Source organism: Microtus pennsylvanicus, chromosome 8, assembly GCF_037038515.1.
Source record: "Microtus pennsylvanicus isolate mMicPen1 chromosome 8, mMicPen1.hap1, whole genome shotgun sequence".
In the NCBI taxonomy this organism is placed as follows: Eukaryota; Metazoa; Chordata; class Mammalia; order Rodentia; family Cricetidae; genus Microtus; species Microtus pennsylvanicus.
The window spans coordinates 50,924,036-50,942,581 of record NC_134586.1 but is presented as its reverse complement, the minus strand read 5'-3'; the positions used below and the strand labels follow the sequence as shown (position 1 = coordinate 50,942,581).

The 18,546-nt window shown below is 42.5% G+C and overlaps 1 protein-coding gene across 1 annotated transcript in view; it reads right to left on the bottom strand.

The window, feature by feature from the left end:
* Positions 1–18,546, bottom strand: part of Suclg2 (succinate-CoA ligase GDP-forming subunit beta) — a 271,761-nt gene that overhangs the window by 26,576 nt on the left and 226,639 nt on the right. The window contains exon 10 of the mRNA XM_075983395.1: positions 4,309–4,429. Within this exon, the coding sequence (XP_075839510.1) occupies positions 4,309–4,429 (121 nt within the window). The remainder of the gene's footprint in view (positions 1–4,308; positions 4,430–18,546) is intronic.

The following is an 18,546-nucleotide window of genomic DNA, read 5'->3' as shown; positions in this document are numbered from 1 at the left end:
GAAGGTGAAGGGAATGGGGGAATGGGAGGAGGGAGAGAGTGGGAACTGGGATTGGTATGTAAAATGAAAAAAGATAGTTTGTTTTCTTTTTTAAAAAAATAAAATATAAAAGTGGAAAAAAGATTACATTCTAAAAGAGAGAGAGAGAGAGAGAGAGAGAGAGAGAGAGAGAGAGAGAGAGAGAGAGAGAGAGAGAGAGAGATATGCTTCACAGGAATCTGTGTTTCCTTAGTTGACATAGCACTAGCCTGGTTCACTTTAGATTATTATGGGGCTGTCTTAGTTAGGGGTTTCTTTTATAGACGATAAAATAAGTTAGGGATGAAAGAGTTTATTCAGTATACATATCCATATTGCTGTTCACCACTGCAGAGGCCATAAAGGAGAGTTGCTTACTGGCTTGCTCAGCCTGCTTTCTTATAGAACCCAGAACCACCAGCCCAGAGATGGCACTACTCACCATGGGCTGCTCCCCCCAATGATCACTAATTGAGAAAATGCCTTACAGTTGGATCTCAAGGAGGCATTTCCTTAATTGAGGCTCCTTCCTTTTTGATGACTCTAGCTTGTGTCAAGTTGATACACAAAACCAGCCAGTAGAGGGGCCTTTCTGGCTTGTACCTACTCCAAATTCTGCGTTTTGTTATCAATGGTCAGAGCTCAGGTCACAGTGAGAGAGAACGTCTTATGCACCTGTTTACTGTGGTAACCATCAGTTTGGGAAGGGTCTTGTGGTATTAGGCTGGGTGAGATATTGCACGTGCTGTAGGTTCTGCTGTGTTGGTGTGAGAGCTTACATCTTTCCAAGAACACTGATCACACAAGATGCCAATTTGTATAGTGAAAGTAGAGAAAGCTTGCTAGAACTTCAGAAATTCCAAATTCACCTGCCTCTTCCCTCTCAGTATAAGGTGCTTATGACAGAAGAGAAACCAGAGTACAGTAAGGGTAGTGGAAACATCACCTCGGCCTCCATCAGTCTGGGGAGACAGTGTTTACTCTAGGCTTGTCTTGAGTCATCTCTTCCAGTGTTCCAGGACACAGACATTATGATAACATTAGTGTTTCCAAATTTTCAGTGATCCAGGCTGTCTGGGGCCCCCAAGAACCTGCTAAAAAGGGGGGAGCAGGTTCTATGAGGGCGACCCCTTAGCAATGTTGAGTGCATTGCCGTGTTCTATCACTTTTCTGCTGCATTTCCCATGCTAACCTTTCGTATTTCTACTCATCCTCCTTGGTGGCTAAAGCTCTACGACCTGTGCAGGGCATTCTCAGGAGCTAATTAACTAATTACAAAACACAGGCATAGACTTTAGAAGAATGCTTACTTAAATGATGCAAATCTGATTGTCTAACAAGCTCAGAAATGTCAAAGCTTTTCTCTCTTATCTCAAACAGACTTCTAAACAAACACCAGACTGTTTAGGGAGATAATCTTGGGTGTGTTGCTGTGCATATGTCTACAAGTCTACCTCTCAGGTCCCATGTATCACTGAATACTTCTGGAATACTAAGCGCAGTGTGAAAAGAATCAAACTCGGGTTTGGAGGCATACTGACTGAGCTATTACCCCAGCCCATTTTCAATTTTTAAAGAAAACTAAAAGGAAGTAATTTATTTTCTGCAAATGTACAAATAATAATTATGTACATAATAATACTTATGGCCCAGAAGGATAGCTGGGAAAAAGTAAGTCCACTGCAGGAATACTTCTAATTATTTCCAAGTGTCAGACACTAATATGATTTGCTTAGAGAGATCTACTCCCCCCATGAGCACAAGCTCAGAAGTTGGCTTTTACAACATGAGGGGCAAGGGTCACTTCAAATCTAAAAACAATTTGACATCAACGTTTTAATCAGAATTAGAACCAATGCTGATGACCTCATTAACTCCTTGGCCAGCTTTCTGCATTGGAGTGTCACCAATCATGGGCCTTTATTAGTTTTACAGAAATCAATTATGCTGTCTCTGAACTTCTACAGTGAGGGAATTCTGTACAATGTTCTAGTGTCCACACTGAGCTTTGCTGCCTGGAGTTTCTGCACCCTACTTCCCCCTGTGATCACTGTTTCTGTCAAGTCCCTGCTGTCCTGAACTTGGGTCACAGGTAGGCCGTTTCAGGAGAGGAAAAAGCTGTGCTGCGGAGAGAGAGGAGAGATAAAGGAGACAGACAAGCCGGCTGCAGTGCCTCTGGACTCTCCATCAGGGGATGGGATGCAAAGTGCTGTCAAATACAGATTTCATCTCTGCAGAACCCCAGCCCACGGCCTGAGGAACCTAGGCTTTCCCTAAGGTGATACTGAAGAATTCAACTCATAGGGGCTGCTGACTATTACAACCAGAATGCAATGGCAATGTGGATGGCTTTCTGGAGTTTCCATATTAAAATGTCCCTCAAATATGGGAAGGTTCTCTATGCTAAATTGACTGTCACATATTGGTACTAATGAATGACAGTAGGACTGGGTTGACTTTGGTGCTGATGCAGTTACCATGACAGTTATGTGATGGTGGGTGAAGCTGCAGATGCATTAGCATGGAAGGAAGGCAAAGGCTACAAAGAACTAGTGATTACTGATATTTTACCACACACTCACCATAAAAACCAGGTTTCAAGTGATGGATGGTAAAAAGAATATTAATTTTATTAAGCCTTGGCCCTTGAGCACTTTTTGATGTCCTACTCAATCAAACCGGACATTTACAGGAAGCACTTCTGCACCTGGGCATCGGGCTAAGCTACTTGATTAACTGTGGTGGCTGTCTCTACGGAGATGTGCTCCTGCGCAGAAGCACGGGCCTGAGTGAGTCACATTCCCCAGAGACCAATCAACACACTGTGCTATTCAGGCTTGGTTATATTGAGATATTTTCTCAAATGAGTGAAGTGAGCTTGTCATTTAAAGGACAACAACTATTTTATATTTTAAACTGAAATTTCAAGCTCTTGAAAATGTCTCTGCCACTGTGAACTTCACAGCTTCCCAATACTTCGAGAGCTGTCCTGATAGGAGTGTTGTTGACAGTAACAAACGCAGATTTGGTGGCATTGTATTTCAAAATGTGTCACCTTTGGAATATATGCATAACTAAAATAAATAAATTATCAGAGCATGAGGTTATGCCACGTGCATGGGTGAACTCATAGCACGAGAGGCACTGAGCAACTAGAAATAGCAGGTATGAGAACTTCATTGAGAGGCCTTCCTATTTCAGTAAGGACACTGCCTGAGACTTTCACTACAGGATCAACAAAGAAATTCACAGCTACACGAAGAGATGACGATAAATCACTTCAGCTGGATGTGGCGCTGTGCACCTGGAATCCTAGTCCTCAGGAGGCTGGAGCTGGGGGACTCTGAATACTAGATTAGACTGGGTCACACAGCAAGTTCAAGGCCAGCCTGGACCACATAGTGTGATCCCATTTCAAACAAAACAAAAGCTCCCCTCAAACAAAACAACCCTCCCCCCCAACCAAGGCACTCCCCTCCTATGTCCAAATGCATGTGTCTTAGGCTAGACCTTCTTCTTAAGACAGAGTCGTACAGGAGTTAATACAGAAGAACACATTAACAGAGGTAGGAAAGGGAGCTGTAAAATACCACCACTGGTCTTATTAAAGATGTAAAAGCTATGTGTACAAAGATATTCTATATACAGATACACACACATACAAATAATCTCCCTTGATCTTTGGTTTCCCTTTCCACAGTATCAGTTTCTTGCAATTTTACAATCATGAAAAATATTACTTTCCTTGACTCTTAAGAGAAAGAAACCGAAGTCACTTAATCTCCACTCTCCCCGCCCCGAGATACGGTTCCTCTGTGTAGTTCTGGCTGTCCTGGAACTCACTTTGTACACCAGGCTGACCTCGAATTCAAGCGATCTGCCTGCCTCTGCCTCCTGGCCGAATTCACTTAATTTTAATTGCACTATAATGTTGCAGTTTTCTATTTTACGTCTAGCTACTGTGGCTTTCTTACTGGGCCTACATTATAAACTAGTTATACCTGGGACTGAACGTATGTGACAAGAGAGCACATATGCTGGGTATCAGACTGGCCTCTGCAATGCAAGGCCTTTGCTGTGGAACTGCTAATCTGGACTGACCTAAGTCCACTGTGAGCGTCTGAGGAGCTGCAGCTGCACTCACCTGCTGGAGCCCAGAGAAGTCCTGGAATACTGAGTCTGCTGCCCCTCATTAAGCCCAGTTTCCTGTCACCTCAGGCAGTTTGTGAGCCTAGAGCATGCTGGGCACATGCCAGCGCAAGGGTCTAGTGCTGGGATCCTGGGACTCACCTTCAAGCCGGACCACCAGGGGCACCTTGAGTTCTAGCTCTCGGCAGGCTTTGGTGATCCCATTGGCAATGATGGCACAGTTGACAATTCCACCAAAGATATTGACGAGGATAGCTTCCACCTAAAATGCCAAACAGGAAAGTTTCATCAGAATTTGGGCAGAGCAGTCTCAAATCAACTGGTTAAGTAACAGTTGAAACAGTTAAGTAAGGCTTCTTAATTTCTGTTACTTTTTACACAGGGCAAGAAGTACTGAAAATATGCAAGAATGTCACAGGGCTGAAGCTTCAGTGACAAATAAGTAACGGCAGGTAAACAACATTATTAACCCACATTACCACCCAGTCTCATGAACCGATACAGATCCCAAAATGAGTCCAGTTCCTGCTCCATTCTCTATTTATAATATGCTGCCCTCTAGGTTTCTTAAACACTGTTACTTGGAACTGGTTTATTATTTTATTTTCAAATGAAAGCATCATTTAAAAATTTTGTACTTATTTTTCTATTCTTTATGATGTGTCCTTAAATTTTGTTCTTGTGCCTAATATAAGAACTTAAAACTTGGAACTTAGTATGGGTTGTCTGCATAAACAGGTAAAGACTCCGACCTTGCCATGCTTCTTAACAGCCTTCTAATATGCTGGTGGCACATTCTCAGAATCCAGACAGATTAAAAAAAGAGAGAGAGATATAACCATTATAAAAAGAGTCAAGTTGCTAACAGGAATTTTCACAAAATGTAAATTTAACCCCATCATGTTCACTTGTTTGTGCAGAGTCCACATTCAGAGGCACACAGGTAAAAAGAATATCGTACTTGATAAGTAGGTATAAGAAAAATCCTGTATAATTAACACAAAGAATGAGATAATGAAGATAATTCATTATGTAGAGTAATTAATAATACCCACGGAAAATAGTTATTCATCAAGCTTGAGGCATCAAAACTCCAACAATGCAGTGGCAATTACACCATGCAACACTAATTGCAAAGCATGTATCTACACATTGCATGCCAGTTTAGATCCTATGGGCTCTGTATGATAAATAAACTGCAGACAACAAAGGAGAAAAGAATACATCACATTTCTATAGCACTTAACTCTAGAATGTGTCATACAGGAATTCTCAGCTTTCTGTTCTGATAGCCCCAGAACCCTGCCCATTAGTAAGTGAGGTTGGCCATCTGGACTTGAAGGTAACAAAGCCAATACACTGCAGTGCCCAGCTCACAATCTACTGGTTGTTCATCCATGCTGGCTGCTGAGGCTACAACCTGGTAAAGCTACATAACTTCTCCCGAATATGGCTTCCTCATCTGTGGGATGAGAGTAACAGTCCCTGGTCCATATAAGACTAGGGGAAGGGCGTCAATGCGATGATGGTACCTGTGCACTACTAATACAGTTGCTCTCAGCGTACACGGTTAATGATAGTTATACATGATTTCTCCAGCAGGCAACGACACTATTAGACGACTATCCAGACTATGAACAGGAAACCTTTTCCAATAATATAATAGGAGCACAGTGACTTTATTAAACTTTAATAAAAAGGCGACGGCTTAGTAATAAAATAAATAAGCAATATTTTCAAGCCAGTTAGGGACTGGGGCTACTCCCAAGAAAGAAACCTCCCATTTCCACTCACAGCATGCTAACTGGTAAGCAGAAGCCTGCTTTCTAATAACAACTACTAAATGCTGCTAGCACTGATGCTTAGTAGAGCAGTCATTTCCAAATAACTGTGGGATGGAGGGGAACTTGCCAGAGGAATAGGAGAAAAGCACTCATGAGCAATGATGCCTCTATGGGGTCTGAGACAGCTGTAGAGGCGCTCACTAGCATTTATGAGGAAGAGTCTAGCATTCCAGTACAGCACACTGGTACCTGTGACCTCTACACTGTAAGGGCAAGTTCATGTGTCAGCATCTCACCGAGTTACAGGGAGTCAATGTGCTTAATGTATCTGAAACTACGTGATTGTTCTATATAGTTCACGCAAACTTAGTGAATTCATCTAACCAGGCAGCCGTGGAAGGCGTGAGAGAGAGATGATGTCTGTGACCCTGTGACAAGTCCACTTAGTGAGTGAATGCCCTGGAGTGAGTGTCAAACACAAGCTGTGACTGTCTCAGCGGGTGTCAAGTCCCATGAGCCTCTCACATAACAGTGACTCACTGTGCTCAGCAGGAGTCCAGCGTTAAACACAGGTTCTCCTCACAGAACAGCCTGTCTCTGAAAGGAAAGCAACACATTTGGCCAGTGTTCAGCCCCAGGACAGAGGCAGAGATGGCACCCAATGCAACTTCTGGAGAAACAGCCTCACCTGGGAGGTAACCTGAGGCAATGCAGGAGAATGTGGCCTGAATGAGATCCAGGGCCAAGAGTGTGGCTTCTTTGGCCTACTCCTCCCATTTTCAGAGCTGAACAGCAGCGAGGTTTGACAGCAGCTTCCATGGGAAGCATTTCCATAGGAAAAGCGACAGCAGATATACACAGGTGGCCTGGCTTAGGACATGGGTCTGCTCAGGACACAGAGGGTCCCATGGAGCCTGGCAGAAAAAGGTGCCTGCTGGGTCAGGAGATCCCCTCCTAGCAGACTCTGCAACTCTCAGCTTCTTTCCCACTATAGAGTAATTTGCTGCAGTCATGCACTTTAATGGAAATCTGATTTAAGGTTTCACTCTGGGCCAATTTCTATAATTAACTACTGTAATCTGCTAGCTCAAACTGAGAATGAAATTAAGACAGTTTAAAAATGAAAGCCTTGTGACATCATTATTATTATTTAGCATTTATAAAGCATGTCACATTTTCAATGGTGCTTCACAAATTCATTCATTTTACAACCACAAGCTGCTGTTCTATGATAATAGCAAAAGCAGCTTTTAACTTCTTACTGTCTGTCTGATTTTTGGCATGAAGAACTTAAAACAACAGCAACAATGATGATGACAATGACAGCAACAAGAACACACCTCCCCCACCTGTGCTGTAGCTCGCTATAAATCTTCAGAGCTGCTCCTAGCAGATTCTCAAGTGTTTAGATGGACAGGGGCATTTCCAACTTTTGGGTGAGAATCCTCAGAGTTGCTATTTACTGTTGAACAAAGTAAAGATCATCGAAGAAGGCAGTGAAGGTGCCAGATAGAGCCCAAGTCCCCAGGTCCCAGGCAGTTGCCCGCACAGCAGAGTTCAGGACAACAGCTGGCAGCTGTGTCGGTGGCTGGGCCACCCAAACATAAGACCTCTAATGTCCCTGTGGGTTTGGTTTTGAAAACACATGCTGGCCACAGATTACAGTCCATAATTAAAAAGAATGAACTTCAAAAGTCGAAGCTACTGCTATTTGCTAAGCTCCCCTCAACACCAAAATAAACAAAAACAAAACCCAACAATGAACCCCTCGGCTGCAGTTGATGAACATTAGGAGTTCTTGCCAGATGAATTCCTACACGAGTGTTTGCAATGCTCCAGAAGCTCTGAAGCTGTTGCTCCAGCAGAACATGCCGTTAATGCAGAGTGATAACAACAGGACACATCTGCACACACGATAGTGGGGGTCGCAAGGGAGCTGTGAACTTAACTACCAAGGAGATTCTTACCGTAGCTTGCACGTGTCTGGGAAGCCCATAATGAAGAATGAATATATGAAGTTTCACAAACAAAACTTCTCTATTTACTAGGAGATGGCAGGCTCACTACGTTACTTGACTGACAAATTAGTATCACACAGGCGGTATAATTTTCACCCTCAACTTATAGATAAGGGAACTGAGAGTAGTGAAAACCATTGGCGCTATAGCCTAATAATTAGCAAGCGTTCTTTAATACTAGCAAAATTATAAGACTCCGAGACATGTAAGGCTTAATATTGTTTTTTATTATGTTAATCCAGCTATCAATATGGTCGGTACACAATAGTCACTTTATTTCACAGATGAAAGCAGATGAGACTCACAGAGGTGAAGAAACATGAGGTTAGATTATGTAAATTATGTTGAACCAAAAACATACTTCTTTTTCTTTAGTAGTACCAGCAGTCTCTTTCGTTAAATGCCAATGTGTCACTGCTCAAAAGAAAACAGGCTATCTATTTAATAGATATCCTTGAGGGTCCGCTTGGAGCTAGGCACTCCTATAACCATCTGGATTGGCGGGAAAATAATTACAAATCAGACAAAAGTGGTCTTTATCTGCATCTGAAATTGCAAACTCTGCTAGGTTACGGAGTGAAGAAGCACAGCCACCGAGAGAACCAGAGGGAAACACATTTGAGTGGACAGGCCTCTCCGCCATGTAAGCAAGGGCTACAGACAGAAAAGGCAGGTGGATCAAGAGCAGGGAAAGAGGACCAGAGGATGCACACCTGGGAAAGGCTGAGGGGCTGCCCCCAGCATCATGCCATGAAGGCTCATGGGGTTCACTGTTAGGTGAGCGCTGAGAAGAAGCCTGTGCATTTCAGTGAGACCAGGTGGGGAGCTCACATGTATCCAGCATCCACAATACAGTTATATTAAACTCACAAGACAAGCTGCATTACTTCCATTTTTGGTCAAACTGAGGCTCGGGGAGAAACTAAACACTGCCCACAGCTGGCACAGCTCATGCCAGTGAGTCTGTTTCCATACACGTGCCACATTCTGGGCCGTCTGCAAGAACTGGCAGTCTTGGTTCAGCCGGCAGGGTGCATCAGGAGTTAGTCACTTTCCATTAGGGATGAATTAGTAACCCTTCTGGGCTCGGGGAGCCAGGTTCTTCCTCAGTGACACAGCCTGGTCATTGCAGCAACAGTCAGGGATACTACATAAGTGAAAAAGTGTGTGTGTGTTCCAATAAACTTTCTTAACACAAGTAGTGGGGGCTGGTTTGGACTGTAAGTTGACTAACTCCTGGTTTGCTTCATTCAGTTCTTCTCAAACCCACTGCAAGGGTGCTATCACCCCTCTTCCTGCCTTCACCCCCTTTTCCTTGAATCCTCTGCGATTTCTCCGACAGCACTCTTCAGATTTTAAGGTGACCATGTTGCATTATTTTCTGGCCATCACTGACAACCACAGGTACCCAGGCTATCTAAGAAGACCAAAACAGAGGTACGTCCATTCCAACTCCACTACTAATCATTGAAATGAAACAAAACAAGAACAAAAACTATACCATTCACAAATCCACAAACGGAACCTCTGCTTTCTTTATTCTCTTCCCATTCTGACCAGTGATCGCAGTGAGCGAAAGAAGGTTCTCTGAGTCATGGCCATTTTGCGATGGCTGCTACAAATGATTAAGTACTATGCTCTATTTAAAAGATAATACAGCAGGCTGGGGGAGGCTCTGTTACTATGTGGCATCCAAAATATACTATAGCAGGCTGGGGGATGGTTCTCTTACTACACTTCATTTAAAACATGCTACAGCAGGCTGGGGGTGGGAGGTAGGGCTCGGTGGGTAACGTGCTTGCTGTATAAGCATGGAGATCTGAATTTGGCATGGCAGCATGAACATGAACCTGTAAGTCTGATGCTGAAAGAGCAGAGTCAGGAGAATCCTGGGGCTCAATGTCACCCAGCCTAGCTGAAACAGTAAGCTCTAGGTTCAGTGAAAGACCACCATAGACAGACAGACAGACAGACAGATGAGGTGGAGGGTAAGAGAAGAAACCAAAGTTGGCTTTTGACCTCCACAAGTGTATGCACAGGTTAGCACACCTGCACATGTACATACATGGATACAGAAACACACATAACAATGCAGTATCTCTCTCTCCATATCTATCTACAATAAAGCTTTGTGTTAAACACAATGATAGATAGATAGATAGATAGATAGATAGATAGATAGATAGATAGATATGGAGCACAGCAAATCGGCTACAGCTTTATTTCTGTCCATTATAATTTGGTATGCTAATTTAGTGCCACTGCACTGGGCATCAGGCTGATAAAACTCAAGCAAGCATGTTTATATTGTGTGAGATAAGGACCCCTTTTAAAAACATGCTTATTTAATTCTGAACACTATTGCTCCTGTCTAAGCATCAATTTTTTCAAGAGTTGGTTTCTCATTTTTGTTGATATTTTCCTGCTGAATTCTAATCATGTCTTCTAATCCACTGGCAACCAATGACGGAACACAAATGGCGAAGGAAATTAGATGCAGCTTAGATAATTGATGTTTGTACGCCTGGCTCTAATAAAAATACTCTGCTAAATTAGAGGGGAGTCTAAATGGATTCAGTCAACAAGGAAGTATTCAGGTGAGGAATCCAATCTCAGGCTTTGTTGTAATCTTACAAACAAACCAACAGATAAGTTCAACTGGGACGGGATTTGCTTCGGTTGAAATCTGGGAGGGCAAGTCAGGTCTGCTCTGCAGCTGGTGGTTCCTTCTCAGAATCAACGCGAGCTCACCTCTTGATTCCACAGGGACCTGTTCCAGGACTCCCCCTCCCCAACGCTGCAGAAGGAGGAAAGCTGCAGATGTTGGAACTCTTTGTGTGAAATGACATATTTGCATATCACCTCTCAGTGTCCTCACATGTTCTTTAAAGCATCTGTAGGCCATTAATAATATAGCATCCAACGCAAATGCCAGGCAAATACACACTATACTTTATCTCTTCAGTGTATGGCAAGAAAAAGCAAGAAAAATTTAGTGCACACTTTTTCCCCCCAAAGATTTCATTCTGATGTTGGTTTAATACTGAGGGGTGGACTCTCACTGTGGGCTGACTGCACTTTCTTTAAGTGAAAGCATTCATGCACAAACAATTATAAAAAAATCCCAGTATGTTCTGAAAAACAGCATTCCTATCTCCCTCTGCTCCTTTAATTTAAGGAAAAAAGAAATTCTTTCAATATGTTCATAATACATCCTAAAAATCTCAGTCCGAAAGAAAATGCCCTCTATATCCCCCTCCATAGCAAGCAATATTTGGGTATTTTAAATTCACCAATCAAAGTAAAAACAACCATTTTCTTCAGCCTTTGTAAACATAAGCACAGCTGGGCCATCTGATGGGGACACCATTTAGGAACAGAGTTCTAACAGAAGGCCAAGTTCCCATTCAGTCTGACTTCTGGGAACAGCTGGAAGAAACTAGGAAGCAGGACTCACCAGTTCTGCATTTGCTTATTCTCTCTGGGAATTCTTTTTTCCTGGGTGACACTGCCCCATGAGAACAAGTAACATTCCACGGAGGATTAATGTAATAAAGTGCCAATTCTCCTCGGTGCCAGGAGAAACCTGCCACGTACATGGAAACTTAGCTTTAAAAACCATGTTTCAGTGGGTAATGGAATAAGCTTTGATCCAAGCCAGTCTTCCTGTAACCCTGTGTTTGTCCCATCCTCTCTGCTGTCTTTATCACTGGTGACTCCTGTGATTAGGTAGGAGCCCCTACTCTATTTTAGCCCCACTACCAAGTTTCAAGTCCTATTTCCAGGTATCTAAATATTGCTTTTCAATTTCATTGCTCAATTAAAACTAAGATGTTCTAATAATTTTCAAAAATAATTACATTTCTCCCTTCCCTTTCTTCTTCCCAAGCCCTTCCCTATGTCACTCCTTACTCTCCTTCAAATCCACGGCCTCTTTGTAGCAGTAATTGTTGTAGCATGCATGATACATACATCTATATTCCTAAACATAACCTAATAGAAAGCTATCTGCACATATGTTTTCAGGGATGGTCATCTGGCACTAGACAAGCCATCGATGTGCTCTTCTCTAGGGAAGACCAAATGAGCTTTGGTTCTCCACAACCTAAAATGTTTTGTTTATTTGTTGTAAAAGAATTTTCCAGAGTTTTTGGTGTGCAATGCCTGTTTAGAAAGAGCAAAAGATGGCAATCATGGTAGAAAAGTAGGTCTTGGTCTTCAAAACCTGGGCTGTGGTCTGAGCTAGGAGAATCCCTGACAGGATCCTCCTGTACATAATGATGACCCCTTTCTGACACGGAGAGCCATTCCTTTCATACTGTTTAATTTATGATTAGGATCAAGAAAACTGTAACGACAAAAACTACCTGCGAGAGAAAATGAATGCAGATTTTCAGGACAAGATAGCAGAAGAGACACCGAGGCCATGGTGATAGCATACTTTGTAACTGGCTATTTCGAACACTGTCTTGATAAGATGATGGGGCTGCCTTGGGAGTACCCTAGTTAAAACAACTATTATATATTATATAGCTGGTCCCCTAGCTCCCAATATATACATATATCTGAATAACTAGAACCTAAGCTTTAGTCTGTTAGTACCCACCCCCAGCGGCCTTTACCAAAAAAATACCAAGCAATAAGGAGATCCAATTCACACCCCCAATAAACAGCAAAAATCTCATTAATATTTATGATCAGGTACAGATAAACAAAATAAACATGGACTACCAGAACTACACAGGCCCAGGCAACCTTCCAGTATGAATGTTAGTTTAACAGGTAGAAAACAATGTGGAATATTGTACCACACAAATTCTAAACTCATATTTTTTCTACCCAAGTACACATTCCCTTAAGTGTAAGTTTTCAAAAGTACATTCTGTAATGCGCTAGGCATAAGCTATATTCCCCGAACAAAAACATCTCTGGTCAGATAATTTGGATACTCAATCCAAGAGCTTTAGCAAACCCTTTGTGTTATAACTACAACACCCCAATTTAATCACTTTCTGAAGAATTAATGTGTTGGAAATCCGATCACTAGAGAGTTCTCAAGAAAAGTGTCCAAGACCTGGGATATTTGTCTTTATGTGGGACAAAGACCTTGGCCTCCTTCCTCTACAGAGATGCCCATTCTTTCTCTATCTGTGCTAAATTGATTGTATCCGAAGAAAGCTTTCATCCAGGAAGAGCAGCCACAAGCCCCTGAGCCGGCCAGCATGGAATGAGGCTGATTCCCTAGTGACCAGCGAACACAGAAGCAGTGGATGAGTCAAGTACTTACAGGATTTCAAGGGCAGGAAAACGCCCTGAGGATAGATATGTTGCTTAAGCTTGGGTTAAAGAACTGAAGAACACAGAGAATTCAGGAGAACAACTCAGATGTGTTTGTATCTTCTACAGAGACATTTCCTATGTTCTTTGAAACTAGAATCAGAGCTAGTGCCATGATTATAAAAACCACTTGGCTCAATGTCCTTTATTTATGGCTAGACACCAAATATGAGTGAGTACATCCCATGTTCCTCTTTTTGGGTCTGGCTTACCTCACTCAGAATAGTGTTTTCTATTTCCGTCCATTTACATGCAAAATTCAAGAAGTCATTGTTTTTTACTGCTGAGTAGTACTCTAATATGTATATATTCCATACTTTCTTCATCCATTCTTCCATTGAAGGGCATCTAGGTTGTTTCCAGGTTCTGGCTATTACAAACAACGCTGCTATGAACATAGTTGAGCATGTACTTTTGTTGTATGACAGGGCATTTCTTGGGTATATTCCCAAGAGTGGTATTGCTGGGTCCAGGGGTAGGTTGATCTCGAATTTCCTGAGAAACCGCCACACTGCTTTCCAAAGTGGTTGCACAAGTTTGCATTCCCACCAGCAATGGATGAGTGAGCCTATAATTCGTGATCCTAGAGAAGCTAAATAAGAAGGTGAACCCAAAGAAAAACATATAGGCATCCTCCTGAATATTAACCTTCATCAGGCGATGAAATGAGACAGAGACAGAGACCTGCATTGGAGCACCAGACAGAAATCTCAAGGTCCAAATCAGGAGCAGAAGGAGACAGAGCACGAGCAAGGAACTCAGGACCGCGAGGGGTGCACCCACACACTGAGACAATGGGGATGTTCTATCGGGACTCACCAAGGCCAGCTGGTCTGGGTCTGGAAAAGCATGGGATAAAACCGGGCTCGCTGAACATAGCGGACAATGAGGACTACTGAGAACTCAAGAACAATGACAATGGGTTTTTGATCTGATCCTACTGCATGTACTGGCTTTGTGGGAGCCTAGGCAGTTTGAATGCTCACCTTACTAGACCTGGATGGAGGTGGGTGGTCCTTGGACTTCCCACAGGGCAGGGAACCCTGATTGCTCTTTGGGCTGACGAGGGAGGGGGAGTTGATTGGGGGAGAGAGAGGGAAATGGGAAGCGGTGGCGGGGAGGAGGCAGAAATCTTTAATAAAAAAAAAAAAAAGCATGTACTACCACTACCCGGGACCCAAACTGTATTAAGCAATTCTGGCATTCAGAGAATTATTGCCCTTTCTGCTGTGAACTTTATATAACAAGTAAATATCAATTAAAATTCACTAGAGCGGTAATCAAAAAAAAAATAAAATAAAATGTCCACTTGGACATTCAGAATGGCATGTTGGGCTCCTTTGTGGAGTGTCTGCAATAGCTCCTGTAGGAGTTACCACCATGTAGAATTTGGCCACAGAGTCATCTAAGCTTAAAAAGATGAAGGAAGAAATGTTACAACTTTTATATTACTTGGTCACTTTTTTTTTAAAAAAAATAAAGACAGACATATAAGCTTCACTTAAGAAATGAGCATTAAAGTGGTATTTTAGTTAACTTTCTATTGCTGTGATAAAGCACAATGACCCAAAACAACCTGGGGAGGAAAGGGCTTATTTCGGCTCACAGTTCCACATCACAGGAACTTGAGGCAGGAACCTAGAGGCAGAAACTGAAGCAAAGGGCACATAGGACAGCTGTTCCCTGGCTTGCTCCTCATGTCCTGGATAGCCTGCTTTCCTTATACTGTTCAGTACCATCTGTCCAGGGATGGCATCACAGAGTGGTGGTGGTGGGGCTTCCACATCAAAAACAACCTAATAGCCTTGTTTACAGGACAATCTTTTGAAGGTATTTTCTTAATTAAGATTCATGCTTCCCAGATATATCTATGTTTCTGTCAAATTGACAAAACCCAACCAGCACAAATGGGACTTTTAAGAAATGAGGGCTCAGTAGGTATTAAAAAACCCATGAACCTGAGTTCAAGATCTAGAATTTATGTAAAAAGCTAGATGTGGTGGCATATCTGTAATTTCTACCTTCCCATGGCAAGAGGTAGAGACAGGAAGATTAACTGGAACCTTGTGGATCAGTTAGCCTGGAGTGCACAACACAGTGACAGAAACAAGAGAGATCCTGCCTTATAACAAGGTAGAAGCGAAAAACTGATTTCTAGAAATTGTCCTGTGACCTTCACATATTCACAGGCTTAAATGTGTCTCTCCTACCAAAACAAGAAGCAATACTTTGGTGCTGTGGGACAATGGTCTGTACCCTGTCACTTGTATTTTAATAAAACACTGACTGGCCAGCAGCCAGGCAGGAAGTAGAGGTGTAGCAACGAGAACAGGAGAATTCTGGGAAGAGGAAAGATGCAGCCTGCAGTTGTTACCTAGACAGAGAGGAAGCAACATGTGACTGCCTCGCCAAAAATGGTACCAAGCCACGTGGCTAACACAGACTAGAATTATGGGCTAATATAAGTTATAAGAGTTATAAGAAGCCTGGGCTAATAGGCCAATCAGTTTATAGTTAAGGTAGACCTCTGTGTGTTTGTTTGGGACTGAACAGCTGCAGAACTGGGCGGGAAAGAAATCTCTGTCAACACTTGGGTATGAAAAATGCCTCGCAAACTCAAAATATACTTGCCATTAATGAATAACACTCATTACTCACAAAGTAGCATTTGTATATGATGGTCAGTTTTAATCTTCAATTTGGCACAATCTGAAGTCTCAAGAAAGACTGTCTACATTGGGATGACCAACTGGCATGTCTGTGAGGGACTGTCTTAATTAACTTAATTGATGTGGGAAGACCCAGACCACTGTGGGCAGAACCATTCCCTAGGCAATGGGTCATGAACTTTATGAATGGAGAAATAGAGCTGAATAAGCAAGCAGAATGTTCACATTTATTTCTCTCTGCCCTTGACTGTGGATGTGACATGATTAGCTGTTTGGAGTTCCTGCCTTGACTTCCCCATAAGAATGAGTGATAACCTAACATTATAAGGTGAGAAATTCTTTCCTCTAAGTTCCTTTTTGTCAGGCATTTTATCACGACAACAGAAATTAAACCAGAACACTATATTTTATTTGTATGAGAGCCGAGCTACACTAGTACAGATTAAGAATATTTATTGGCTCATTCTTTGTGAGCAGTATTGTCCAATCATCTAAGACTTATGTCATCTTGATGAATGTGAGCATGTGTACTCCTTCACCATTAGCTGGGGAATTGATATAGAGAACACCCATAGAACTAGAAACTTGGTGAGGGACCCATTTATTAATCTATAAACAGGCAGTCTGTCTATTCTTCCAACATAATGGCCTCCACAGGCTATCTGTTCCTAAGAAAAGAAAAACAATTACTTCTATGGGTAATTTCTTCTCCTTTATTCATGACTGACTTCAATTAAAAAAAAATCTAGCTAAGCAGGCAGAACCAAAACTTAGGCCTGCACAGATTCACATTTCACACCACAGAGAAATGAAGATAAATTTAGTTAATAGCAAAACCCACTGTTTCTGTAAATAACAAGTCTAATGCAAGATGAAGGTGGGCTATGACGACTGTGGCTATTCATACATCTGCTCAGATAAACCAAGTGGATGGTTTAGATCTCTAGAAAAACAATGGCTCGGTAGAAACTTCTATCAAAGCCTGGGCAGATAAATACCTGACAGGGAAGAGTGAAAACAACGTCTACTTTAAACCTCAGTCGCTTACAGACTACGTCTAGATTAGAGTTTCTGTGTGTGTATGTATGGTAGGTAAGATATACATGGATGCACATGTGGTGGGTACTGGGCACCATGAACATGCATGTAGAGGCCAGAGGAGGACATGGGAACTTCCTCTAGTGTCCTCTGCTGTGTATGTGTGTGTGCGCGCGCGCATATGTGAGCGTTTGTGCTTACCTGCCTGTGGAAGTCCGAAGACAACTTTAGGGAGTCAGTGCTTTCCTTCCACTACATGGATCCTGGATGTTGAACTCAGGTTGTTATGCTTGGCAGCAAGCGCCTTTAACCAATGAACCATCTCTCTAGCCCCTATTATTGTATTTATAATAAGTCTCACAAGTATTTTTGTGAAGTTTAGTTTCCTGAGAAATCTCTTAGTAACAACCAGTCTCCTGTGCAATCCCTAAAATCACTGCTAATTTCACTGCTCATGAAAATAATTTCTTATACCACATCAAGGCCAGGGTCTTGAACTAAAAACCTGCTACTGATGTTAATATTCTTTAGGATCCTCAGCTTAAATCAATTAACAGAAAATGGAAGAAACAACAGTAATTATGGAGGTCAGTATTTCATTTGAATTGGGGGTCCCCTGAAATGCTCAGGCAGGGCTCACACCTGCTAGCAACACCAGGAGGAAAGGAAACCATAGAGCTCGGGCCACTCTCTCAGCATCAAATGCCACTGTCACCAAATGACATCCTCTGCCGAAAACAACATTCTGAAATTACTGCTATCACTGTCGACTGCTGTAACCTGTTGTGTGCAAGCCTGATCTATTTACTAAGCTGTTAGGCAAATGTCAGCATAGCTTATCTGGAGCAAATTATGCTGGCGAAATAGTCTCCATGCTCGCTCCAAACCGAACACTACTCTCTCCATCTCAGGGTCAAATGTAAACAGTTACATCTTCTTCCACCAATGGTCAACTTCTGTGGCCTTTGGTAAAATTATCCAGCTGTCAGATGGCCTTTTCCAACAGTGTAAGGTGCAGAGGAAATGCTGAGTGAATGAAGTCCTGAGTGTATTGTGGGCATGAGCAAAGCCAAGACAAGGATCAAGGCCTTGGATCCACAGAAAATGGGCAAAACCTTTCCCATACAGGTCAGGTTTGAAACTAGCAAAGCCTTCTTCTTTGAGTATTTACTGATGATTATAGTATTTACTGACGAATGAACATTAAGAACAAAAACTAGCAACCACAGCTTCCTTCTGGATGTTTACAGCCAGGAATGCTGGCCTACAGAGACTCCCCAGGAGGCTAGCTGACTCCTCCCACATGCACCACACAGTAAACATGCCGAGACTGGGCTTGTGGTACAGTAGATATGGATCCATCAGTGAAGACCGCTCATCTGACCCAGATGTTTTTGTTGTATGTGTCTGTTCTGTCCTTTCTTCATTCCCTCACCGCCCCAGTCAGGTAACCATTTCTTCTCTCTGTTTCACTTCTGATTTCAGGATGGGAGAGAGCCCAAGATGCTGGTGCCAGGTTCCTGAACCCCAAAG